The sequence below is a fragment of the Carettochelys insculpta genome, chromosome 4 (genome assembly GCF_033958435.1).
Source record: "Carettochelys insculpta isolate YL-2023 chromosome 4, ASM3395843v1, whole genome shotgun sequence".
NCBI classification, from domain to species: domain Eukaryota; kingdom Metazoa; phylum Chordata; order Testudines; family Carettochelyidae; genus Carettochelys; species Carettochelys insculpta.
In genome coordinates, this window is record NC_134140.1 from 113395276 (window position 1) to 113422263 (window position 26988).

General features: G+C 41.3%; 1 protein-coding gene across 7 annotated transcripts in view; it reads left to right on the forward strand.

Annotated features, from left to right (window-relative positions):
- The window catches only part of PPP3CA (protein phosphatase 3 catalytic subunit alpha), a 288298-nt gene that overhangs the window by 185592 nt on the left and 75718 nt on the right, over nucleotides 1–26988 (forward strand). For all 7 annotated transcript variants that reach the window (XM_074993513.1, XM_074993506.1, XM_074993507.1 and 4 more), the window contains exon 3: nucleotides 24441–24565. In XM_074993513.1, coding sequence (XP_074849614.1) covers nucleotides 24441–24565 — 125 coding nt within the window. The remainder of the gene's footprint in view (nucleotides 1–24440; nucleotides 24566–26988) is intronic.

The following is a 26988-nucleotide window of genomic DNA, read 5'->3' on the forward strand; positions in this document are numbered from 1 at the left end:
GGCGTGCTCCAGTTTAGCATTGAGAGGCATATCATTACTTTAAAAAAAATCAGGTTAGAGTGTGAGATGCTATTTCTGAAATGTGTTTCTGATCACATTTGGTCATGCAAAGGGCGAGAGCATGCTTTTAAGGTGCTCCCTACTGAGTGTTTTCTGGAAGCATGAGCTTTTTGTATCATGGCAAATACAGTTGATTATATCTGAATGTTTTACGTACCATTTTTGGCATGTACTCAGTGTTGCTGACACATTGCACATTCTCCTATTGAAGTGTAGCTGTTGCACCTGGGCACTCAGCCATTCTCTTTCCTCAAAGCACACAGAGTATTACTGGTGAATAGCTAACTCTTCTACAATAGTACATGGCAGCTGGCTTGAGGTTAGCTGTTTATTATGTTTAATCACAAAAAAGTGCCCACATCTGGAAAACTCTTGTAGGCATATTTATTATAACTTTGTGCTGCTTAAAGAAAATGGGGGGGTGTGCTTGGAGGGTTGGTGGGGTGAAAGGTGACACAAGGATTTTAGAAGCATTTTGTGGTGATATTTCATGTTTATTAACTCCAGGTTTCAGAATTGAAACCTGTTAAATGGCAAGCCTAGGAAGGTACAGAAGTGTCTCATTAAGAGATAAAATGCAATGGACTCATTGAGCCAGAGCTAGTAAGCCCTTTTAACCCTCTGATCCTGGCTTAGCTGATGGAATACATGACAATCTGTATGGAGGAAGGAAAGCAGTAAGATGCAGTATATCATCCTGCGACATTTTGCAGGCTGGCAGGTATCCTGTGGGACTAGAGTAATATTGGCAAAGGTGAGGGGCCAGCAGAGCTCCTGGATCTCTCAGACTTGATTTTTTTTTCCACTTTGATGGGTCACCATATTGAACCACCCATTGTTCATTCTTACATTCATTGTTCTTTTTTTTTTTTTTTTTTTTTTACAAAATAAAACCTGTTGTTGAAACCAAAAGAAAGAGAGCACAGTTTCCTCCTCCCCTCTAGCTCTCCGGATGGAATTTCTGTCTTAACAGTCAACAGATCTGCAGTTGCTGTCTTCTGCTGCAGCGGTGGATAAGTGTCAACACCCTGGAATTAATTAACTCTGATTTATTGCTTGTGCACAGTGCCTATGTTTAAAACTTTCTAATTAAAACATTTAAAGTGAAAGAGAATATTTGATGAAACTCTTGCATACATTTGAATACCTGCACTGGTTTTGATATGGGCTTCGTTCTGCCACACTTACTCCTGTCACTGAGCATCTTAATACATGAGTAGTTATGCATATTTTAACAGAGCTCCTCATACTGTACAACATATATAGCAGATTTGGTCTCTGTCAGAATGACCTGTCCAAGTACTGATATTGTTTTATGGAACAAATTTAGGGGAGAGGTAGACATCTTTTTAAAAAAGCCATGAAGATATAAGAAGATCTTTTTCCCCATGCTGCATAATATAACTTAACATTGAAATATTTCCTAATACATTTGTACTCCTTTCTTTCCATCATATAAATAAGCTAGTTTAGTACGCTCTGCAATGTAGAGGCAATCATGAGTTATAAGTCACTGGTATTTATTTCTGATTAACTAGGTGGGCAGTTGCCTTCTTTTTCAAATCAAGATGAGTGATGTAAATCATAAAGAACAAATGAAACTGGAAAAATTATCAATATGGGCTGTACTTCAGAGGTGTACTCCTGAATATTGGTGCATATCCAAACAACTTGAAACAGGTCTTGTTTTCTACTTTCTGTGGTTTCTTCAACACAACAAACTGGACAAAGTTTCTTTTATATGAGGAGCACAGTAAGCACTTTTAAAATAGTTTGTTACTATCAAATGTATTCCCAACCAGGCCTGAACACCACGGGCATACTTTTGTATATTTAAAAACCAAGTAATAGTTTTCCCTGAAGTTATGGAGTTAGATTTCTGTGGTAATTCAAAAGCTAACAGGGTGGGAGAAATGAAGACTCTTAGCCAGAAAAAAACAGTTTGTGAATTTCTGGTTGCGTGAGTATGTATTCTTAAGGCTTACTGCATGTTGAAGGCAGTAAACTGCATGAGCTGAAGACTAATGAAACTATGGCCATGCAGTAGACATAGTTAGTTTGAGAGAATACTGGCAAGTCTACCTTGTTCCCCTACAATTAGGAGGACTGTCCTGCATTATGTACTTGTAAAGAGAGTCTCACTTAATTCACCCAGGTAAGATGGCATGATACAGAGATGAGGGGCTGACCCACAGGGAGGAATACCACCCACTGAATTATCAGTATCACTTCCTGCTGCACCAAACTGTGCCAACAGGTCTTCAGTTCAAGTTCTGACTCAGCTAAGTGCCATTCAGCATGTCAGTACAAGATGAATGATATGGCTGGAGGCTGTTTCATATGGTGCCATCATTTTAATTTCAGTCGTAAAGCCAACTTTGAAAAAACATGTGGTGATGCAAATTTGTGTAGAGAATGGAAATATGATTCCGGCCCCGTCAATATTTAATAAGAGTCTGAGTTTATTCAGCTGTTAGAGACGAACACCTTCACTTCGGATGGAGGAGACTAATGTAGGTAAGTTGAGCTGAAGAGTCGCTCAAGCATTTAAAAACATTTTGTAAACTTAAACACTGGGATTTTGAGAGTCGTCTTTATTCACCCTGGCACATACGGAACCCTGTGTGCATTCAGGCATGTAGCATGTGCCCTGGAGTAGTGGTAGTTATTGGATTGCTAAGGAAATGAATGCACCACACTTAAAAAGCATTTTAACAGGTATCAAATTAAGTTTCCAGGATGTATTGGAAACTAGTCATCTAGAGTATTTAAAAATTATTGTCAAATAGGGAATAGGTAATGAAGGTTGGTAGTTTTCTTAGCTAGTCTGAATCCTGGGATGACCCTACACTTGCACTACCTCTACTCTTCTCATCCAGAGTTCATTGTGGTGCTCCATGGAACAGCTCTGTGCTATTTGTCACAGAATTCTGATCCATTTCATTTACCAATTACAGTCCTAAAAAACAGAAATGTTCAGCAGTCTTGAAACAAGTAGTGTCGATCAGTCCATCACAAACAGGCCTGATTTGGTACAATGGTGATAGAAAATAGTTAGATGGCAATGCTTCTCATCTGTCACCATTATCCCCACTGTAACTGACATTGAGAAAAGTGAGGTAGGACGTCACAGAGAGCAAAATCCTCAGAAAAGTATAAATACTGTAAACTACCATATTAATTTTGATAATTTTTAAAATAAATAAAACATAGGTACAATGTCCATTTGCCAAAGTGTATTTAATTAGATCTTAAAATGTCACTTTTATTCTGCAAATTCTGAAGGAAGTCTGATCCTACTTACTGTGCTAAATATTCATTCATTACCTACCTGTCTTTGAGAAGGCAATTTAGCCAGCAAAGAACTAATAATGGTCTCATCCTACTAGTTATCTTCATTTTTCATTAATATTTAAAAAGATGTTGTTGGTTTTTTTAATTATCCTTAACCTCATGTTTACCTTGATAATCATTTATTTTCCTTTCTTTCCCTCACTCTTTATTGTGACCAAAATTCTAGCAGGATATTCATTAGCTTGGAAGAATGCCTAAGAAACTTTTTATTCTAGTCATTGAAAAAGAATGTCTCCAGCACACTCAATCTAGCAAACCACAAAGTTAAGACAATGTGAACGTTACAGCCAAAATTTTATACACAAGATCATCTGTTGCCCTAAGAATGTTTAGATCATTTTCAGTGATGACAAGCTCAGTTCTGAATCTCTGTGAAGAATACCACTGCTTTATTATCACAGTCATGTCACAGACTTTCTGCCATAATTGAGTAGTGAAGGCTTGGCAGGTACCTTCCTTGCTGTGGTTAGCACAACTAACTTGCTAGCCAGCATGCTTAGATGATAACCACACTGCACCTGAAGTCATGGGAACTTTGTGTGGGCTTGCTGAAGGAAGGCAGCAGTGATGAAGGAGGTGTGAGAAAGATCAGAAACTGCTGTGAAAGGTGATCAGCCTTGTGGTTCTATCTCACCCCCACTCCTCCCCCCTCACCACTGCCCAGGAATGTGAGGCTGTAAAGGAGCAAACCCTTAGAGGAGGGAAGCCATGTTAATTGCTGGTGCCTCCTTGTGGTTGATTACCCAGGCAGACGCTCTACGGGAAAGATATCCAGGGACCAGATAATTTATCCGGTAAAAGACTTAAAGGGAGGTTCTGGGTAAATGAACATAATGGAGGAGCAGGGTTGGGAACTCCTCTCATGATTTGTATGGCAGGAATCCAATCCCCCCTTTCTCATGGCCCACCTTAACCCTCCTACGAAGGGGGTGGATGCTAATTCCAAGACATGGATTGTCTGGGAAACCTAGGTGGAAAATAAAGGGGGGATGGTGGAAGTCCCAATGAGCAATGGTCTCAAGTTACAGAGCAGGAGATGTAGGTTGGGTATTAGGAAAAACTGTTTCACTAGGAGGGTGGGGAAGCACTGGAATGCTTTACCTAGAGAGGTGATGGAATCGCCATCCCATGAGGTTTTGAAGTCCCTGCTTGACAAAGGGCTGGCTGAGATGATTTAGTTAAGTTTAGTCCTGCTCAATGACCTCCTGAGGTCCATTCCAGCCCCAGGATTCTATAATTTGAATCAACATAGATGTGCCTGCATTGTACGCTTTATTTGCTGGGCAGTCCCTGATGTTGATATAATACACATGCAGCCTGTCGTTTTGGTATACCCAGTCAAGCGCTGTGTGTCAAAGTAATCATAAACAACATGCTCTACCTCTACCAGTCCAGTTACTAAGAAAAGTTCCCTCTGATCATTGTCACATGAAATGTGCTTTCATGGCAAAGTACATTTGAGTGCTAATCTGCTTTGTGCTTCTTCATGTTATTAAAGGATTGTTATATATTGTTGCTTCTTCAAGGTAAAGCTTTTCAAATACTGTAGCACTGTTTCACCAGGCCTTTTAACTAGAGGCCTGCAAATCCACAGATACCTGCTTTATATCTGCAAGTACCCACAACAACATCCACCTATAGCTTTGAATTTGCAGGGCACTAGTAATCAGTTAGTATCTGCGGATCATTTTTGTGGATGCAATTTCCAGTTTTGTACTGTACAGGGCTATGCTTTTTACCAGTGTTTTCAGTAGACGAAGGAGGTTGTGAGCCTAACTTTGTGGTGATGCTGATGTTGGAATGAATTATACATTGGGTAGAGGCTGGTTAGAAAATGGGAGCATAATGGAAAAAACACATGGCTTGTGCTCATTTGGCATTCAGTTGATGTAAAAAAAACTGAATTTACACTGCTTTGGTTTTTTTTTGGGGGGGGGGATAAATTGAATTTGGAATTGGGTAAATGTCACTCTCCACAAATTCACTGGGAGTTCTGACCACTTAGTTCATGACTGAATTTGGCCCTAGGAGCCTTGGGGATAGTGTGACGTAAGCCAGTGTAGAAGGATGAGGGCTGCTTTATCTTCTGCTTACCTCTTAGTTATGTTTTCCCCCACCCCTCCTCAAACTCTTCCCCTTCTGTAACTTGATCAACAGTTGCTTTGGAAATTGAAAAATGTAAAATATTGCTACCTGTGGCTGACTAAATTAGGCTCTTGTTGCATAAGCTGTGGAGCTCTTAGATGGAATGGCATTCTTATGTTTACCAAGGCTGATATAATGACTGTACCATTATTAATAATTCAAACACTTGGCAAAGCTGAAATGTGTGTTCCTTAATAATGAATATTAGTTATGAGACTCTACATATAAGTGATGGAAAATTGAAAGAAAAGTGTGGCTGCAGGGAATAAAATTTGAAGTACAAATTGCTTTTTAAGTTGCTCACTACTCTGTTTTACTATTCTAAGTTATTATGCAGCAGCATTTCCTGATTTGGCTGTAGTCTGTAAGAGAGCAGTATTATGGGCTTTACTGTCACTTGTGGAATATTTCACTACAAATCCAGAATATACTGACTTGATTTTACTCAAGTGGAGGAAGAATATTTTGTTGCCTAGTTCTTACTTCAATTGTCATTGGGCATTACACTGAAAACTCAGTGTTATTTTGTATTGCATTAATATTTAACATTTTACCTTTTCAGTGCCAATTAACTAATTGTTTTACGATATGCTCATGAGGTGGGTTTTAGAACAATCTTGGAGAGGAAAGCAATCCTATACCTACTCCAGCCAACATTTGGAATGGTTTCTCGTCATTCTTTTTTTTTCCCCTTTCTTTTCTTTAAAGAAATGAAATCTGGGAAATATTCTTTTCATAGTTGGTAAAAGCATACCTTGAAAAAAACGGAGGTGGGATGTAGAGGAGTGTTTTAAGTTGAGTGCCAAGTAACTGTATCACTGAAATTACTAAAATATGGAATCTGGAGAAACAGGAAATTGTAGGCCATTTGTCACTTGTCATGCCAGGTCAAGAATCTGACTTGCACTGTTTTCTTCGCATCAAATTTTTTGCCAGGCCTTAGAGGACTCTTCAATTAAGGACAAGAAAAATAATCGCACGTGTTAATTATGACTTTTATTATTCAAGAAAGTAAAAGAAAACATAGACTGCATACAATGGCTATTTAAGTTAGTCTCTTCAGTATGTCTCTCTGTGGAGAGTTTCTAACAAAGATAACTCCTTCTGAGATTTGTCTGCTCTAGAAGAGATGCTCTTTTTTAGGTAAAGTGGGAGTACATTCATTCCAAAATTAGGAGAGAGTCTCATTGTTTGTGTATCTCGGATAACTGAAACAGTTTATAAACAGACAAGCCTTTTCCAGTGTTTGAAGATAAACCAAACAAATCTGCCTATCGGGAATAACCTAAGTAGTCTGTGAATAGTTAGAGGTGGATGAACAAAGCAAATGCTACAAAACTCAACAAAATATTTAAATCTGCAACTTACATGGAATCATTCAAAAAATTGTCTTGAGACAGGCAAATTTAATGAAGATTAAGAATCTTAAATCTAAATTAAATCCTATTCCTCGCTTTTCCCAGATTGCCTTTCTGGAATGAAGACAACAGCTAAAGTCTATAAACATTGTGTGTTTAGGAGCACAAACACTACAACACTGGAAGGCTGCTGCTTTGTACACGTTGGTTTACGGAGAGGAAGGGGACAGAATGAGTTGTGGAGGAAAGGAATCTGTGTGGTTTTTTTTCCATAGAGATTTATACTATCCTTCTGTAGTTTTATTAGTGGAAGAAGGCAAAACTCTTTCAGGACATGACTAAATTCAGATATCAGCTGCTGTCAGCCTTGCATTTATTGAACACGTTCATGGGCTGGGCTTAATATTACTTCAACACATTAGTATGTAGCGTGAAGGCACGTGCAACAAAGTTCTGATTGCCTTCTGTCTTGCGGATGGAGAATCCTCAGAACGTCTTCACAGTTAGTTTCTTCTGTCTTTTATTCAGTCCATTTTTGGAGATGCTGCTTTAGATCTGTTGGGATTTATTGTCTTCATCTTATCCCAAAGAATCTTTACAGACAGGGAGCAGTAAAGTGTCACCATTCATTCCTGTCCAGGACTTCTTCCTCCATTAAGCCCAGCATGACTATGTCCACATCTAATGTTCAACCGTCTGCTCAATGGTCAGCATGTAGGTCTTGCTGACCTTGGTTGCATTATTTTGTCAGTCATCCTTTCATCTGTTTGTCCCCACCATCATAATTTTTTCAGCCACAGCCAGTCATATACCCTGATTTTCCATTATACTCTCCATGTAATTTCATAATTTCTTTAAAATCCTTCCATTTCACACCTACGTCTTCCAAAAACACATTTTACTTAAAACAGTTTTCTGTCTTTCATTTAATGCATTGGGTTCCAGACCACAGAGTACTACTGTTGCTACAGTGGTTTGATAAACTGTCATTTTGATACCAAGCATAATATTTTGTAACCCTATAATTTTCCCAACGTCTGTGCAGCACTTGTAGCTAAAGTTAATTTTAACCTCCTTGTTGGTGGGCCCATTGATACTTTTCAAGCTTCCTAGGTATGCATTTTATTTGTTCTATGACTGTACCACTGCTACGTTGCAATACCTCATTTACTCTCCCTTTTTCAACTACTTCATCATCCTGACATTTGCTCTAGGTTGAAGTCAATTACACCAATTCTTCTTCAAATGCTTGTTCATGTGCATTCCAGTTAGATCTGTGCACACAGGCGTTCATGGTGGCCAGAAGATTTTTTTCGCCTGATAGCAGCCATAGAGTCATTCTGAGCACCTCCTAGAGTTGCTCCTTCATGGGACCTAGCATAGCGCCCTGCTGACCTGCACCCTCCTCAGTTCCTTCTTATTGCTAGTGATGGTAGGCTGGAACATCCCATAGCTCTTACCTCTGTAAGTGCGCCATTCTTTCCAGTTATTCTGTACCTAGTTCTAAGTTAATTTTAGTAAAAATGGTTATAGTTATTGTTAGTGCCCCCAGTTCTTAGAACCCACGGAGTCATGGTGTAGTATGCCACAGTCTTGGAGGTCTAAAAGTTGTGAGGTTTGTGCAAAGCACATGCCAAGAAGTGACCCTCCTGTCTACAATGCTTGGATGAGGGTCACCAAAGAGGCCATTGCTGCAGCTCATGTCAGTTCTGCCCTAGAACTCTAAAGGACAAGGAATAGCAGCTGCAGGTGCTTCTGCTGGAAGTGCCTCTGTACCCGCAGTCTTACGCGGGACTAGGAGACCTGGCATCAAGCACTTCTTCATCTGTGCAAAGTGCTCTGGCACCATCCTCCACTTCAGTCCCAAAAAGGCTCCCAACAAGACACTAGCTTGTACTGCAGTGGCCCCAACACTTAAAGTTCAGGTCCTTCAGCAGCTACTCTGGCATTAAAGTGGAGGAGGTGACTTTTTATACTATCCTTCTATAGTTCTATAGACTAACTCTGTGTTTGATATTTTGACCCCTTCTGGTCCATTCCAGGTTGCTCTGCCATAAAGACACCTTAAACCAGGAGTGGGCAAAATCATGCTGCGGGGTCTAGGTCCAGACCCCCAAACATTTCTCTCTGGCCCATCCAGCTGATTAGCAGAGCATGCATACTTACAGCCAGCAGCAAGTGTTTAGCTGCCCTTCCACCACCTTGTTTTGTCTGCAGCTAAGCTGCTCCTAGGGTTCTCCAAATAGCTGTGCAGCGGGGTAAATGGGATGGAGGGGAGAGGGTAGTGTTGAAATCAGGGTATTCCCCTGCACCTCATATCTGTAGAGCAGAGCAGCAATTGGAGAGTTGGAGAGACACACCAGAGCTGCTCCAGTCTGAAGCATGGCTGGTAAATGACTCAGGAGCACAGAGCAGGAGAGCGGGGAGTCCACAGAACAGGACAGTCTCTTTAAAGAGACAGAGTGGCATCTCTGAGAAACTTACTCAGCAGCAGCCAGCACACATGCTCTGTCTCACTATCACGCCTACCCAGTCTGTGCCACATAGACATAGTCACAATACGTGGCAGCACACACCCAAACTGGGTCAAAGTGTCTCCTTCTCACAGTTTCTCTTTCAGACTGACACACTCTTTGTCTGTCTCTGTAGCCCTCACCCCCACCTTTCTGCCCAAGGCCCCATCCCTTCTGAGTCGTTGAGAGAAGGCCCACGACCAGTACAATATTCATGGAACAGAAAATTATTGTCCACCCCGCCAAAAAGAGAACATAAGCGTGTTCATTTTGGTGTTCTGTTTTCACGTGCCTGTAGTACTCCCCTTTCAGCAGAGTAGCAGAGTCTAGAGAAAATTTAGGGAGGATTTCATCAATCTGTCTATCCCGTTCCTCTAGTGATGTTCGTCTGGACATCTACCAAGATTAAAAATGTGATTTCAAAGTTATGCTTCTCTATCTTCCTAATGGATCAGAGGCCAGAGTTTAGAAGACTGGGAGGGCTGATATTGCAGGAAAGCTTGGGCTAAAATGTTGATTTTTTTTTTTTTTTGCATATAACTCTGCGTGTTACAAGATTAATAGTTAATGAGTGTTTGTTCTCATTTCATTGGACAGCAAATTTGATACCAGTTGGTCCAATTTTCTGTTAACTGTCCTGTCTCCCATGATAACAGAGCTCATTGTTCCAGTGTCATGAAGATGATGTAGGAGGTCATGGTTGGAGTGACTAAGCAAATTGCTTAGACATGCTTTGAAGCCTGTCTAAAACTGTTTGTTTTCCTCTTGTAATACAACATGTTTTTTAACAGAAGATGAAATGCCTTGCTCCAAAATTGTTTTGAATTTTTATGTCCATGATGCTGTGTATGTTAGGCAGCAATATTTAAAAGACAGAGAGAGAGAGAGAGAGAGTGGTGAATTTGTGAGTTAATTTTCAGATCATGCAGTTATTCATTCCGGTCTTGACAGGGTCCCCAGAAAAGGTCTGAGGAATGTTGGTGCTGCCCTGCTTGTGTGAGATGTAGATGACGTCAGTGCTGGCCCTTTAGAGAGGAAAAGCCATTTCCTCACTGCCTGATAGTGCTGTCCACTTTGTTCAGGTGCACCTTGGCCATGGCTGATCCCCTGAGAACGAAGGAGATGTGGTGTATCAGGAAGGTATGGAGAGCATGGATCTTTTGCCATGGGATGAGCAAGGAGGAGTTGGCGCTGGCCACATCTTGCGGATGGTGTCTGTGATGTGTCTTCTGGGTCTGCTGAACACAGATTCCTATAGGTGTGGTCCATGTGCTGGAATATCTGCCCTTCCTCAAGAGAGACCATAGGTTGTCCCTGGATCCCACATCCCCCAGACCAGATCACTGACACCGCCATTGATGTGAAAGGAAGTGCACTTCTTGGTGTTGAACCAGAGGGTCATTAACTCAGTGGCCCAGCTGGTGAGGATGATCATCTGCTGGAGGCTCTCCAAGCTGTCTGCAACCAGGGCCAGATAATCCGGATGTTGGTTCTGTTGCCGAGCAAGTTGAAGCTGACCTGACCAGACCTTTGGAGATGGCTTGAATTAGCAGCTCTGTGGCCGGGTTGAAGATGATAGAGCTGAGGGGGACAGTCCCACTTTCTGCTGCAGAGCATGGGGATTGTTTTAGTCTCTTGTCTGTGGAGCAGATGGTGATAGAGTAGCCCTTGTAGAATTTGCAGAGCATATGGAGGAGGTTCTGCAGCATCCTGAACTCTGAGGGTGGTGAAGGTGTGTTGGTAGGCCTGAAGACATTGGCCAAGTTGAGTCACATTCTGGGAGCTCCTGATTGCCTGGATGGCTGTTTGAAGGGTGAAGTTGGGCTCGTAGCAGCCTTCACAGAACACAAAGCCCTTCTACACCAATAGCTTTGTATTTTTTGCTCAGGATTATGTACGTGTTCAGGATCAAGTTTACAACCTGCTCTTGTGTGTTAGAGCAGGAAATGAGTCTGAAAACTCTTCAGATTATAACACTCTTTTCATCCTCACTAAATTAAAAATGGCTAAACAGGTTCTTATCTCATTTCCAAATCTGCTTCTGGGCTGAGGCCAAACATGAGAAATTAAAGACTCAGTAAGATCAAAGCTAATTTTGTAAGAATGGTTAAAACCCTATGGTTAAAAGAACTGAATACCTGATTCTTTTCATACCTGTAGTTTGTTGTTTAAAGTGTTTTTAACACTGTTAAGTAGTGGCTCATGCCACACAGTCAGAAAACAGTAGTCTAGGAAGCTAGTTAAATGCTTCATTACTTTTATTCAGCACCTAGCATAGAGCAGTCTGCTTATTATTTTAATCTGTATTCAAAACCAAAACTTCTAAGTGCCGTGTTTATTGACTCAGTGCATCTGCAAACAGTCTGAGAAATTTTTTTAAATATAGGCGTTATGCCTTGAAAGCTAATTACATACGGTTTTTATGGGCTTTGTACATGACTGTGTTCAGCATTGGATTTCGGTTATTAGTCTGGTTGTCCTTAATATGGTCAATTAACAATGGGCTGAATCGGATGAAGCAGTAGCAACTGATTATTCATGAGTTCTGTCTTCCTTACCACAAAAACACTTTGTGACTAGCAAATCATGGCAAATGGATACAAGTGTCATTGTCAATTATATTAACTCATAATCTAGCACAAGCATTTGTATCCTGCTTTGCATACTTGGAGAATCTCCCTGCTCTCCCTGCCCCTCCCAATTTCTGCACACAGGATTGCATCTTGGAGTTGCAATTTTTCAGAGCAATCCATGGAAATTGGCCGCGTATCTTTCATTACTATTAATGAAAAGTGTGGCAATATCTCTGCGCTGCTCTGGAAGTCTCAGATAGATCTACACAATATCACTAAGCCACCGGAGATGATTCCTTTGGGTATTCCCTCCACTCCCATAAGGTTGTTGCTTTTACACTCGGTATCCAGGGTGCATACAGAGGATGCTAACAAAATCCTATATCTGTGAAATTGATTGCTGTATAGAGTATCATATTTGGGGCTCTTCTTCTCTGGTTGGGATATCACGGTGTCTGGTCACCCTCTTGGATACTTTGTTCAACTGAGGTTATGTCTACACTTACTGGCGAAGAGATCTACCTTCCAGAGTTCAATTTAGTGCACCTAGTAGGAACACACTAAAGTGAACCTTCAGGGCATTCCAGTCGACTCTGGTGTTCCTCGCAGTCAGAAGGAGAAAGGGAAGTGAACAGGAGAGTTTGTGTTGGTGACCTTCTGCTGTGGGGATGGCAGAGAAATTCATTCTAAGGTGTGGCGATTCCAGCTGTGCTATTCATATAGCTGGAGATGCAGCTCTTAGGTTGGCATTGCTTCCTAGAGTAGACCAGGCCTGAGTTTTGGCAAAACTATGGAAGCTTTTATACTGCCGTTATAGAGGTAAGGCAGTGGGTATTCACTGAGGTAGAGGTTTTGTTTACATTTTAAATTGTGCTTGTTCAATCTTCAGTTTGGTTGGCTGTAAAACATAGAAACTGTTTAATATTTTTCTGCTGGAACATTACTCTGTGATCATTAAAGAGCATATCTCAAAACCTTGCATCAGAAATCTGAAGAGCATGGCATTTCAGACCACTGATGGGTACATTTAGTGCAGGCCCAAACTCAGAGGAGTCATAAAATGGTCATTTCTTCTCTCAGGTATGTAGCTTATCAGGTTACTTAACCCCTTCCAGATCCCACGAACCCTTTCCAGGGTGAACACCATCAAAGTTCCAATTTTTTTTTTTTTTTTTTTGGCTTTTGTGGTTTTTTTTGTTTGTTTTTTTTAAATAAATGTACACCGTTACTCATGCCACTTCTGAATTTGGCCTATAGTGTTGTTCCAATTGCATCCATTCTGAATGTTCCCAGCCTTTACATCAAGAGTGGGGAACTTTTTTTCGGTGCGGGATGGGGGAAGGAGAAGAAAATCCTCACAGATATGGACTCCCAACTTCAAAGCAGGAAAAAGATTCACCTCACTCATGCATCATGGGGCACCTAGGTCCAAGGGAGTGGAAAGGCTGCCTATGCTCAGGGCTTCCCTGCCAGGCTGGATTAATTCTTCTGGGATCCTGGAGCTGCTAGATTTTGTGGGCCCCCCTAAGCTCTGAAGTGAGGCCAGAAATGAGGAGTTCAGTGTGCATTAGGGGTATGCCAGGGAGCAGGCTGGGGGAGGGGTGCAGGGTCTGTTTGGGTAGAAGGGGTGCAGTAGTGGATTCGGGTTCTTACCTGGCACAGCTCCTGAGTTAGCATGTGGCTCCGCCCCCGTGGGCTTGCAGACACCACTCCATGCCTCTCCCATTGGGAGTGACGGAGTGGAATGTGCAGGTGGGTGCTTCCCAGTGCTTTCTTCCCCGAGCCAGGCAGAGCCAACTGTGCAGGGGCTTTAGTTCTGGCCCTTGCTGTTCCCTTTTGCAGTCGGAAGTGGCACTCCTGCGTCAGCCACATGGGGGGATGCCGAGGCTTGAAGACTCACCCCAGGGCTGGAGCACCAGCACTTGCTCTTTCCACTGCCAAGAGGAATTATGAGCCCCGCAGGCCAGATCATAGCAAGTTCAGGACCAGACCCAGCTCAGTGGCTGTAGATTCCCCATCCGTGCTTTACATACACACAGGCAGGGTTATTTCACTTCTCAGTTGCACTTGGGTTTTCTCATCAACTACAGTGGGAAACAGAAGGGTCTGATATCCTGAGCCAGTTTTCAACAGCCATATATTTTTGAGATATGTCTTTTCTGAGAGAAGAAAAAATTGTTCTCTCAGAAAAGCTATTTCAAGAATAAATTCAACAATTTTATGACCTTTTTCTTCTCTTCTTTCAAACTTATCTGGTACAAAGTTGGAAAAATGAAAACTGTCAAAACGCACTACCCACTTTTTATTCGGGTTAGCTTCTGGAGATCCATGAGTTGCTTAATAAATGGACGCATCGAGACTTAAACAGTCAGCATTTGAACTTCATCCTCTACTAAGGAAGTACATTACATAAGTATCCCTCATTAGCAAGAGGAAACGAGTGTGGTTATCTTATTCCTCCACTGCCATCCCTAACTAGGGAGTTGTATATGAACCTTTATATAACTTACTTATTAATATAGAGTTTTAATTCAAAATCGCCTTCATCCAAGGCTAATCATTTTTCACTGGAATAAAGCTTTGAATTCTACAGGTGTCCTTATCTAGGATATGGTGATTATAGAATAACTACTCCATTTTTATCTAGGTATTTAAATATGGATTTAGGCGTGACTCTTAAAACTGACATTTTAAAAATAAAAAGCCTAAGCAAATATGGAAAATTACTCATGTTGCATTGGACATCCTTGAGATTACAAATGCTACGATATTTGGCTTTGCATTACAAATATTAACCAACTTTCACAACAGCTTTGTGAGATAGGCAAGTAGTTTTATTGCCAGTTTTCAGATGGATATCAGATGCAAAATGCTGCAGTGCTGCAGTTCATGCTGACAGGCGGGTTCTCCACGCAGTGGACTGTTTCAAGAGGCTGTAGCTAGGTCAGTGTCTACATGTGGACTTAGCTTGGCTCAACTACATCACACGCGGGTGGACTTTTTACATCCTGAGGCTATGTTTACACTGTGCCCGTAACTTGAAATAAGAAATGCAATTTATGCTACACAACTTTTATATTCTATTTTGAGTCAATTTCAAAATAGGCGAGTTTAGGATTTGGTGCTGTCTACACACCACCACATTTCAAAGTAAAGAACTATCTCAAGGCATTCCTTACCCCTCCTGCAATAAGGAACAGAGGGATGCCAAAATAGCCTATTTTGAAATACTGTGCATGTTTCCTATCTGCAGAGTTACTATTTGGGGATACCTTGGCATCCCAAAATAACTCTGCACGTGTAAACGTAGCCTGGGTGACATAAATGGGTTGATCATCATTCTAGTCTAGACCAGCCCCAAGGTTGAGGGATCGGCCTAAGGCCATGAAAGGAACTGGTGTAAAATAAGTGATTAAAACTCAGGAGATCTTTATTCCCAGTTTGGTGCTGTTAATATTAGACTGAACCTCCAGATAAATGCTACATTTCAAGGAAGGGGCTGAGAAGACCGGTCCTATGCTGCTCTTCCAATAAAGTTCATATAAATATCCATATAAATGTTAATTTCTTATGAACAGAGCCAAAAGAATGAAAGGTATTACTACTTGGAAACGGTTATTAAAGGGAAAATTGAAGATAGGAAGACTGTACCCAAAGAGGACTTGGAGTGAATCAGTCTGTAGCTGGTCTAAGGAGAGTTCTGTGCCTACGTAGTTATTTGCCAAATGACTACTGTGTTTTCCCACATTCCAACAAGTCATGGTGTTAATGTGCAGGGAGAAGAATGAGGAAAGATGCTTTTTGTCTTAAAATAAATTCTGATTGTGTTTTTAAAATAAAAAGGTGAGAGGAGGAGCAAGAAATCTCTGACCAAGTCTACATGGTGTGTAACATGAGGGAAAAAAGGGAAATCAAATATTATCCACATGAAGTCTCTTATAGCCATGCAGCTTTTTCAGTTAGGCTTCTGGATGCTAAAAGCTGGTACCTTTTACATGCTAATGTGCATCATGCGTTTGGTCCTCTAAATGATCATGAGGTAACATGAAATAGTGGCCTAAATTTGTATGGAAAGAAGAGCAAGCAAGCCACTATCTGCAAAAAGCCCTTCTAAGTAATGAAGAGAGCATCTTGATCAACATGAAAGAATCTGTAGAAGTGGATAATTTACTGAAAAACTTTTAATTTGATTATTACTAGCTCTGAGAGATACTCATGACTTTTGTTTTAAAATTACAGCAGTTGGACTTTGCACTTCTGACAGAAACCCATTAACTATAGAAGAAACCTGGTTTTATTAAGAGCTCAATTAAATTGTCCTCAAGAAGATGATCTCATTAAATTGGGAAGGACAGATTACAAATGACATTAACTCCAAATAGCTGATTCTGAAAAAAAATTATTCAACAATATATTAGTCTTCTGATACCAGGAGAGAAAAAAGAGAAAAGATGTAACACTCTGAATATTTGCAATTGTGAAGTCATATTTTATGAGCTGGACAATATCAATTTAAACTATGAAACAGAAGATAATCTCAGAATAAAAATTAATATAGAAAAATATTTTTCAGGGAAGTGGATAGTAAGTATTAAGAACTGTGCAGAATTCATCTGCATTTGTTTGCAGACCTTTTGGTTTTCTTTTCAGTTTACTTGAGTTCATTTCCTTTTCCAGCCTCAAAAAAAAAAAGTCCTTGAATTTCAGTTGAATTGTGGGCTACAACCCAGCAAAACTCAGTGAAACTCAAGTGAAACATAATACAATAATTTTGCTTGAGAATTTAATACTTAATATGAATGATATTGTTTTATAATTTTATTAATAGTTCATAACATTTGTGAACAGACACACCGAGCAGTGAGGGAAGAAAGAGAGAGAAAACACGATGATGAACTCATACCAGGGAGGAAAGCCAAATCAGAATAGCCAAAACATCTTGAAGAAAGAAGGGACAGATGATTTTGCAGTGAATAGGCAAAGCCAGGTGTCAGGATGTCTGCATTCTATGGCTAACTCTGCTCTCTGTGCTGTCAGTTTCATCATCTCTAAAAATGAAGTACCCTATCACACAGGAAAGTCATGGGTTACCAATATGAATGAATGAATGGGCTTTGGGATTTGTGGCTGGAAGGAAAAACAGGAAGAGTTAATTAAAAGAAGTGTCTGAGGGGAATGGAGCTGTATAGAACTCAGAGAATGAAGATTAGGGCTGAGAGAAACTGATCAACACCATCTTGCTGGTTGGAATGCCCTGATGTTATGTTGCTAAGGGTGTACTTAAGTTGGGATGCTTCCATTGTACAGGGTTTGCTTTATCAATCATTGTGACCAGGTTTGAATGATGCTTTGACTCATTTTATGCATTTCCCTCTCACCTTTGCACAGGTTGGGTACAAAACAGTGAAACTCCACCCTGCCCCAAGAGCAGCCTCTTCCCCTGTATGGAGGTTAGAGATTCCCCTTTCCCCTACCCCCTTTCAGTGGGCCATACGAGACATTGCAGTCCAATGTTTTTTCCCGCATAGAGGAAGCAGGGAGAGAGGAAAGGGATGCTGGGAGGGACCGGGTGGCCCCCAGTAGGGGAACAGGTGTGATGGGGAGAGGACCAGGTCAGGATCTTGCAGCTTCCGTGGCTGTTGTCCAAAGTCCAGAAAGGAGATTTCCATTCAGTTCCACTGAAGGAGGAAGATTGCACTCCCCTTCCTCTCTTCAAGCCCTTCCTTTCCCGTTTACAATGCACTCCTCCCCCCCCAGTTTCTCTGCACGTCCTTCTCAGACATTCTGGGGTTCACACTGCAATCCCCCATCGCACTGTTCTCCCCTCTTTCAGACTCTTTGGGCCTTGTATTCCCACCACTGCAGTGCAGCCCCCACTGCACTACGCTCTGGTCCCTTGAGGCCTGCACTGCTTCCGATTGCAGTGCAGCCCCCATTGCGCTGCCCCCTCAGGTCCCTTGAGGCTTGAACTACCCCCAGGCCCCATGAGGCTTGCACTTCACCCTCACCATATTACTCTGCCTCACACTCCTTGGCTGTCTCTTGCTCAGCCCTCTGGAGCTTCCTACCTGCAGCTGCCCCAGGCAGGCACCCCTCTCCACTTTGGCCAACCTGGGTGTCACCATCCCTCTCCTTAGAGCACTCACACACCCTTCTCTGGCATACATGAGTGGCAAGGGGTGGGACAAACGCCAGTCCCAGCTCTTTGAGCTGTCCGTATCCATCACGTGTATTAAAACCCACTTGGTTCCCTGGAGATTTAATATGCATGCCCCGGACATGGACAAACCAAGGAGCTGGGATTGGTGTTTGTCCCACCCTCGCCGCTCATGCGTGCCGGAGAAGGGCGTGTGACAGGGCAGGCTGCACTTGTATGTTTTATTAACATGTAGTTGGGGACCACAAAAAAAATTAATCGGGCTACACATGGAGGTGAGTTTGACGTGTCTGAGCTAAAATAACATCATTCCCATAAACCAGCAAGCATCCTTCATTCCTACTAATAGAGTTTTAACTTTAGAGACCAGTGTCCATTACTGAGCTGCTTTTATGTTGTAAACAAAATTGAAATACATCAGTCAGGCACACCAATACTTATGTCTGTCAATCCATAATCCATACTTATTACTGTGTAGTTTTTGGATATTTGACAAGTCACTGTGTTTGAATTCCTCAGAATACCTTACAAATTCAGTTGCAGAGAAAAGTTCTGACACACTTTTTTAGGGCTCCCAGAACTTGTAAATCCCTAAAAGTTTTACCCCCCATCTCCGCAAGAGAGCTTTGCTGAAGGTTAAGCATTGTTCCAGCTCCATGTCACCACTATGGCACACCACTGGTATAGTTCTTAAGACTCTGCCATACTTGATTTTAATACACAATACTGAGATAATTTCATGGTGGAAATCAAAACTACTTTTATTAATAAAGGAGCAAAATTTAAATGATAGTAAAGTAGGGTTGTGGGAGTGGAATGTAGTTAGAAGTACAACACACTTTCTACTCTAAAATTTAACAGATTACAGGAATGTCACAGTGGCTGGCGGGCATCATGTCATCCATATGGCTGGCGGGCAGCATGGATGTGAACCTTTCACAGATTCAGAGACTTAAATTGTTTGGACTGAACGTATTTTGTGCAGATATTTCCAGCACATATACATATCTCTTGATACGTGAACTACCCATACATGGCACAATATTAATGATCAGAGAGTCACCAGTTTTCTTTTCATACCTTACATCAGGGCTGGCAAAATATGGTCAACAGGCCAGATCTGGCCTACCAACCACTGGGAGCCTTAGACAGGCTCTCTGCCTGCCATGCCCCCGCACACCATTCAAAGTGGCCAGCTGTGAGGGCCATGTGCATCTATGAGGGCTGTTGTGAGTCTGGGAGGAGGGGAGAAACTCTGTGTTCTGCCTCCGCCCTCACTACTATCTTGCAGTTCCCATTGGTCCCCCATTTGGCTCCCTGCATTTGAAGCACAAGCTCCCTGGAGGTGGCCACTTTGAGTGGTGCACAGGACCAGGGAAGGCAAAGAGCCTGTCTTTGGAACCTGCAGGAATGGTGGCCAGGAGCTGCCAAGGTAAATGCCTCCTGAACTTGTCACTCCAGCCCCACCCTCCCCACAATCCTCTGCCCTCATGCACCCTGCCTCTGCACCCTTACCTCTTCCCAGACTCTGCACCTCAAACCCCTGCCCCAGGTTACAATCCCTTCCCAGACCCTGCATACTCTCCTGCACATTTCCCCTCCCAGATCCTGCACCCCAATCTTCTGCCCCATGTCACAACCCCCTCTCAGACCCTCAACCACCTCCTGCACCCCTTCTCCAGGTCAGACTCCTCTCCTGCACCCAGACCCCTTCCTGGACCTTGCAGCCTATCCTGTACCCTAAATCCCTGCCCCAAGTCACAACCCCCTCATTCATCCAAACTCCCTCCCAGGCCCCAGAACCTACGCCCCATCCCCTTACTCCAAATTCCCATCTGCACCTAACTCCATCCCATACCTCACACCTTCTCCATTAATATCACGGAAAAGTGCAGTCCTTGACTATTTACCAAATTTCTGGAGTGCCCCCTACATCAAAAATTATTGCCCACCCCGTCTTACATGATAAACTGTTGTCACAATCTATATCCAAAAAATGTGTGTGTATCTGATAACAACAGTGTTATAGACTAGTGCACCCTTTGACATTTGGCATTGAGGCACATATTTTAAATGTATGAGTCTGAATTTAATATTCTTCGGCGATTGCGAGATGTGAGGGCAAGGCAGTCCTGGCTAGAGTGTTCTACAGATGTTGTTGATCCTCCTTAGATCCCATGACTGGTTTCAGCAGATTAGTACCTCCTAACCAGTTATTACTGCTAATGTAGAAACACTCTGAATCTTAAAATGGTGTCTGTTCTGTTGCCAACACACTGTTTTGACAATAGAAAAACAATTCTTTTTGTTTCTGAACTCTGTTCTGTTGTTCTCAGTGTGTTCACTAGGTGGCAATTAAGGTGGGTAAAACAAGTGGCTTTGTTTGGAAAACATTTAATTAAAGTATCACTGGTGACCTACAGGATGTTGAAATAAATTTTTAATTTATGTCATTACCACAGTGTCAAAAAGCTGATAAACACATACATAAAAATATGTAGTTGATTGATTCTAATGAATGTTTTCTGTTTGGGGATTCTATTTTTTGCAATGAGGTGAACATTGTTATAGGCAATAACAACAAACTGTACTCGCCAGGTTCTCTTTCTGTCTTCTTTGAACAAAATTCCCACAACAACTGCAGAGTTAATGGAACACTAGAAGTCAATGGAAGCTTTGAAGACCTCATGAGGGGCCCAGCATGGTCAGGGAAAGTTGCTGGATCCCATGTCTGACAAAACATTGTACTTTCAGCTCACTTTCAGGATCCCTGTTACAATTTCTTAAGAATATATGTACAGTAATAGAAAGGGATTGTTGTTTGCTCACCAGAGTCAGTAAGCTAAGTAGCATGTTTTGCTCTTAGGCCTACTGTGCAAGTGGCATAACTATTTACTGGCACGTTTTGATTGTGTGCTCTCAGCTCTGTACATAACTTTAGTGTGGGAGAGCTTCACTAAGAGTTGCATTGTGTTACTTGAAAGAGAGACAGAGAGAGAGAAGAAGTAATATTTCAAGCTATAATCAGATTTTGAATTTGGAGAGTATACTACTTGATAGTGACTCTTTGAAAATTTCCCCTTTTACCAAAAGGAAAGCTAGGTACCCACTTCCAACTGAAATTCAGAGGGACTTCAAATGCTACAGTAATGCCTGCAGATGAGAAATTATTATAAGACCATAAGTACCATACTTTTAAACAATTTATCTGAATAGAGTACATCTTAAAGGGAGCTAGTTTGTGTGTTAGAAAAAGAACTATATAAAGCAGGATAGCAGAAAGGATACAGAGTAACTTTTGGTGCATGTCTGTTGGTTAAACGCTGACAACGTGTTATCTTGCTATAGCACCATCGTGTCTCCTATGGAGGCTGAAGACATGGTACAGGTTGAAACTCTCTAGTTCAGCACCCTCGGGACCTGACCGGTGCTGTACCAGAGAATTTGCTGAACAACAGGAATTCAAAATTGTCTAGCAGCATTACCAACACTTTCACTGCTTACTGGGCTCTTATAATATATTTAGGGGCAAATCAGAGCTAAATAACAGCACAGAACACTGACAGCCAGGACTGGTGGCTGGAAACAACTTTATGGGACTGCAGGAAACTTAGACAAACCCCTGGTAAGTAGCCATCTGGCTTACTAAAATCGTCCCAGACCATGAATATTACTGGACCGCAGAGTGCCAGACTAGAGAGATTCAACCTGTAGCAGTTGATTCTAGTTTTGCCAACTTTCTTAATAAAACAACACAATAAAAATTGAATGATCTCTCTCTTTCATTCCCATATCCACCAGTAATAAAGGGTTGGTCTCCTTTGCCAAAACTGAGTGCCTGACATAGCCAAAAATGAATGGCCATGGCTTTCCTTCAGCAATCCTATATGCAATTGAATATGAGTGACAGCTTTTTCTTTTGCAGCTCTACTTTTTAGAAATGTAGCTGAGGAACTTCTCAAAACCTTAACATCCAGCCCCACCCCTTCTCCGTGGTCCTGCCCCCCTCACTCCATCCGTTCCCCTCTCTGTTGCTTGTTCTCCCCCACACTCATTCACATTCACTTGGGTGAGGTGGGGGATGAGGTGTTAGGGGAGAGAAGGGCTCCAGCTGGGGGTGGAGAATCTGGGAAGGAGCCAGGGATGAGGGCCTTGGGGTACAAGAAGGAGTTCAGTGATGAGGCATTCGAGCTGGGGAATAGGCTCTGGGTGGGGCCCAGTATGAGAGGTTAGTAGTTCAGGCTCCAGGTTGGGGCAGGTTGTTGGTGTGCAGGCTCCAGGAGGGAGTTAAGATGTGCGAGAAGGCTCAGGACTGTAGCAGAAATTGGTTTGAGGAGGGGGGGTCTGACCTGGAATTGGGGGTGTGGGCTCTGGCTGAGTGGCACATACCCTAGCAGCTCCCAGAAGCTTCCAAACAGATGTGTCTGCATGAGGCCTGTGCCTGAAAGTGCCACCCCTGCAGCTCCCATTGGCCACGGTTCCTGCACAGGTGGCGCATAGGGCATTGGAAATGTACAAAGCCTCCCTGGTTGCATCCACACCTAGAAGTCATGCATGCCATCTGCTTCTGGAAGTTGCATGGACCTAGCGCAGGTGTGGAGCCTGCCTGATCCCCAGTGCACTCCCAGTTGGACTTGTAAAAACCCAGTCAGCAGGGCTGACCGGTGCTGCCAGGATGCTTTTTTGACTGGGTGTTCCAGCTGAAAATGGAATACCTGGCAACCCTACTGTTTCTGTATTTTGTTGAGCAGAGATTATAATAATATGGATCATTACATTTCTCCCATTCAAAAGTTGTTTTATATTTTGAAAAAGAGCCTTGTTTATCTGTTTCTTATAACTAAAATGTAAAGCGTGTGACAAGACAGTGAGGTATGATTGCTGCTTGCAAAATAGTCATGGGATTGTTAATTTAGTAGAACTTTATTACGTCTGCTGTACTTTTGAGTTTGTGTAGAGAAGTAATTTCAATTTCTTCACAGCATTAAATAATTTCAAGGCATGATTTTCAATAGGAGAGTAAGACCTTTACCCATAAATTGATGCAAAAGCTTATGTGAATTTTTCTTGCTAGGCATAAAAGTGTGACCAATTATTTTGCATTGGAAAAAGTACCATATATACTCATTTTTAAGATGAAATTATTTTGGTTAAAAAAAACCAAATCCAAAAGAATGAGGGTTGGCGTATGAGTGGTTCAATAAACATTGGCTTCCAGCCTGTCACGGTAAGCTGCTGGCATGCCTGGATATGGTACCTGGAGCATTGGCAGGCTCAGAGTTCTTCAACTCCCAGTGGCTGCACTTTGCCAGTCCGAGCCAACTGGACTGGCAGGAAGTGGCAGCCAGTTTGTTCCTCAGCCTTCTGCAATTCCCATTGGTTGGTATCAGCAAACTGCAGCCACTGGCAGCTGCAGTGCTCAGTGACTGCTGACACTTCAGGTAAACAGAATGTCCAAGTGCACCAGTGACGTGCCCTGATGGTCTGGAATATGAAGCACTGAAATATAGAGTTGACTTATGAATTAGAACAAATTTCCATTTTTTTGGCTGTTCATCTGGGGGGGTGGGTAGGGGGCAGTCGGCTTATAAACAAAGAGGCTAACGAACAAGTATATATTGGAAGTTATTTTCCATCGTGTTACTTCCCCTTGTGACTCTATATGCATGCATAACCCAGAAGTGAGAGATTTTTGTGTGAATTAACCTTTTGGTTATGTTGTTCTGCCATATTTGTTCACCCTCCATATTTGTTCACCCTCCAAGGTCTGATGTTATTCACTTGGATATTGGGATAGCATAGGTAAGCGTAATGACAATTGGAGGAAGGAATGGGATTGTTTTGAAGGGACTAATTTGTTGAGTGTGATTTCTTATTCTGGGTATTTTTGGTGCATTCTCTATAAGCACTTTATCCTTTGCACAAAGTGGCCGTAGCAGGGAATAGGCATTTAAAAAAAAATAAAGGATACATGAATACATTTTCCAGTTATTTGTAAAACACTGGTGTGAACGCACTACTTAATCATTTAGTAACCTTTTGTACAATAGCTGTAGATGCACGTAAAAGGGAAAAATGATGATGTTTTTATTCAGGAATTGTCATCAATTTATGCTGACTGGCAGCCCACTCTCACCAATCATGTCAATGTAGATGTAAATTGAAACACAGAAATGAGCTGGTGAACTATAGAATGTAATACTGCACTTTTATTATTAAGCTAAATACTAACCTGGAAATGTGAACTGATGGTGTAACAAACTATTTTAATTTTTCCTAGTTTGTGGGGACATCCATGGACAATTCTTCGATTTGATGAAGCTGTTTGAAGTAGGAGGCTCTCCTGCCAACACACGATACCTTTTTTTAGGGGACTATGTGGACAGAGGATACTTCAGTATTGAAGTAAGTTTGCTATTTCTTTTTGAATACAAGACTACTCACAGTGTGATTAATAAGGCATTGACAAATGCATGACTGAGAACTTCATAGATATTACTATGAATGGCAAGCATGAGGACAGAATTTGTTTACTGGAAAATATCACTGTATTAGAAGGAGAGGTAATTTTTTCATAAGTCTTTTATTAGGTTAAAAGTACATATTAAAATCTATTGAGAATTAAACCTGAAATTATAACCATCTATGGTAAGGCTTAAATTTACCATAGCCTACTAGAACAGTGTAAATTAAATTAAAATAAGCATCAAACAATCATGTGTGCTCCTGAAGATGTAAAGAATATCGGATCACTGAACTGGTGAAACTCACTAGCTAAGTACCTGAAAGCAGAATTTGTTGACGTGCTAATTCAGCATTTAACAGTGTTAGTGTCTTGGAAAGGTGGAAAAAGAATATTTTCTTTGTTTGTTTGTTCAGCTAATTAAATGAAATTCATTTAAAGTTAAGAAACTAATTGGGAACTGAAAAGCAGGTAAGATTTTTATTTTTTTCTGTTCAGTTCTTTGAGTTGATGAGATCTATTGTAAAATCTCAACAGACAGTAATCAGAAATGTCCAGTTTCATTCAGCAACTGCAGGTTGTTATTATTTATTGATTTAATAATTTATTTACTTTTATTATAATATTGCTTACATTTAATTTTAAATGCCAAATGTTTAAAAAAAGTCTAATGTATTCAGCACATTTTAAGAGAGTTTAATATAACACATTTAAAATGCTGGTTTGTGCATTTTTGAGTGCCAATTTGTATCCAAACTGAACTTTATGCAAATTATAAGAAAAATAAATTAACCATTTAGTAAGTAAGAAATGTTTCATTCACCATTGTCTCACGTATCATTTAAAAATTAAGACTCTGAATACATGTGTTAAGCTATAACGTTGCTTAAATAATTGTGTATAGAAGTGATGAATCCTCCTGGTTAGCAAAAAATAGTAGTATACAGTGTAAAGGTTGTATTTAGTGGCATATCGAAGTCTTTTAGCCTATTAAACAATCTGAATCAGCCCATCTTCAGGAAAATAAAAATTTCAGAACAAAATTAAAACTGATGATATAAACCATGGTGTCCTACTTGCTGACTTAAATCATGATAAAAATAGCTTTAATTAAATCAGTCCACCCCACAGTGAAAGTTTAAAATGCATTTCACTCCTTTGTTATCTAAATATCACCTATCTGAATTTCGAATTATTTTTGTTTCTTACACATTTATTACAGTAGTATCTATTGGGCAACTGAAAATGAGGCTTCTTTGTGCTAGGTACTGTACAAACAAAGAATAAGAGACTGTCCCAACTCTGCAGTCAGCTAGTTAGCCAATGTACATTTGGTAAAACCCTATTCTACAGCAAGGGTTTCCATCTAGGTATACCACTTATCAGTCCAGATGGGGCTGTATCCTGAATACATAGAAGATAAATGAACTGGGAGTTACACAGTTGAGAAATTGTCCTTTGCCTTACTCTTTTAAAAATAACATATCTGGATTCACTCTCTTTCAGGCCTAAAAATATAACACTTTTGCTGGTCACCTGGCTGATTCCTACCTTCTGTCACTTTTACTAGGGACCAACTTTTGTTTGGAGCCATATTCCTGAATCACAAGCATCCTTTGATTGAGGGCTGTTCATTCAGGAGTAAACACTGCAGATTCTCTGCTCTCCCTCTTCAGTGAGTGGCTGACAAGGAAGAGAAACTGGTTCACAGGAATAACATAATCTTGGGAGACCCTGAGGCAGGGACCTAGGTTTTCTGGTTGAAAGATGATCATGGGGAAGAATGGAGAAGGAACAGACTCTGGACAGTTTTTAGATCGTGCTGCAACAAAACCTTCCTCTTCTTGAGAAAATATTTCTTGCTTAACCAGAATGGCATTTACCTCCATTGCTTCCCTACAACAAGAAAGAACCAAAGAGGTCATCACATCTACTAGCTACTTCACTTTGCCAATGTAGTAAGGTGGGAGGCATTTAGATACTATGGTGAAAAGTGCCAGAACCATATTTTAAGGCAAATAAACCTGGAAAGCCAAGAAGGAAAAGAAGCAACCTGGATTATACTGCTTTGTCCTACCATCTGATGTATGTTAAGCAATGGTGAAGTGGGGTAATACTTAAGTAGGAACCCTATCATAAAATACAAGTCTAGCTAAAAGTTGCTTTGATGATTCAGTAGCTAACAATCTTCACTATTAATCTTCACTCCTTGCTCAACAGATTGGAGTTTCATGTCTGGACTCGTGGACACCAAAGTAACCAGTCTACATAGCTAGAATTTCAACAGTAGCAAGTATAGATAGGATGGAGGTATACGACTAATGGGTTGAAGCATTCAGGACCCATCTTCCAAAGATGGCCTCAA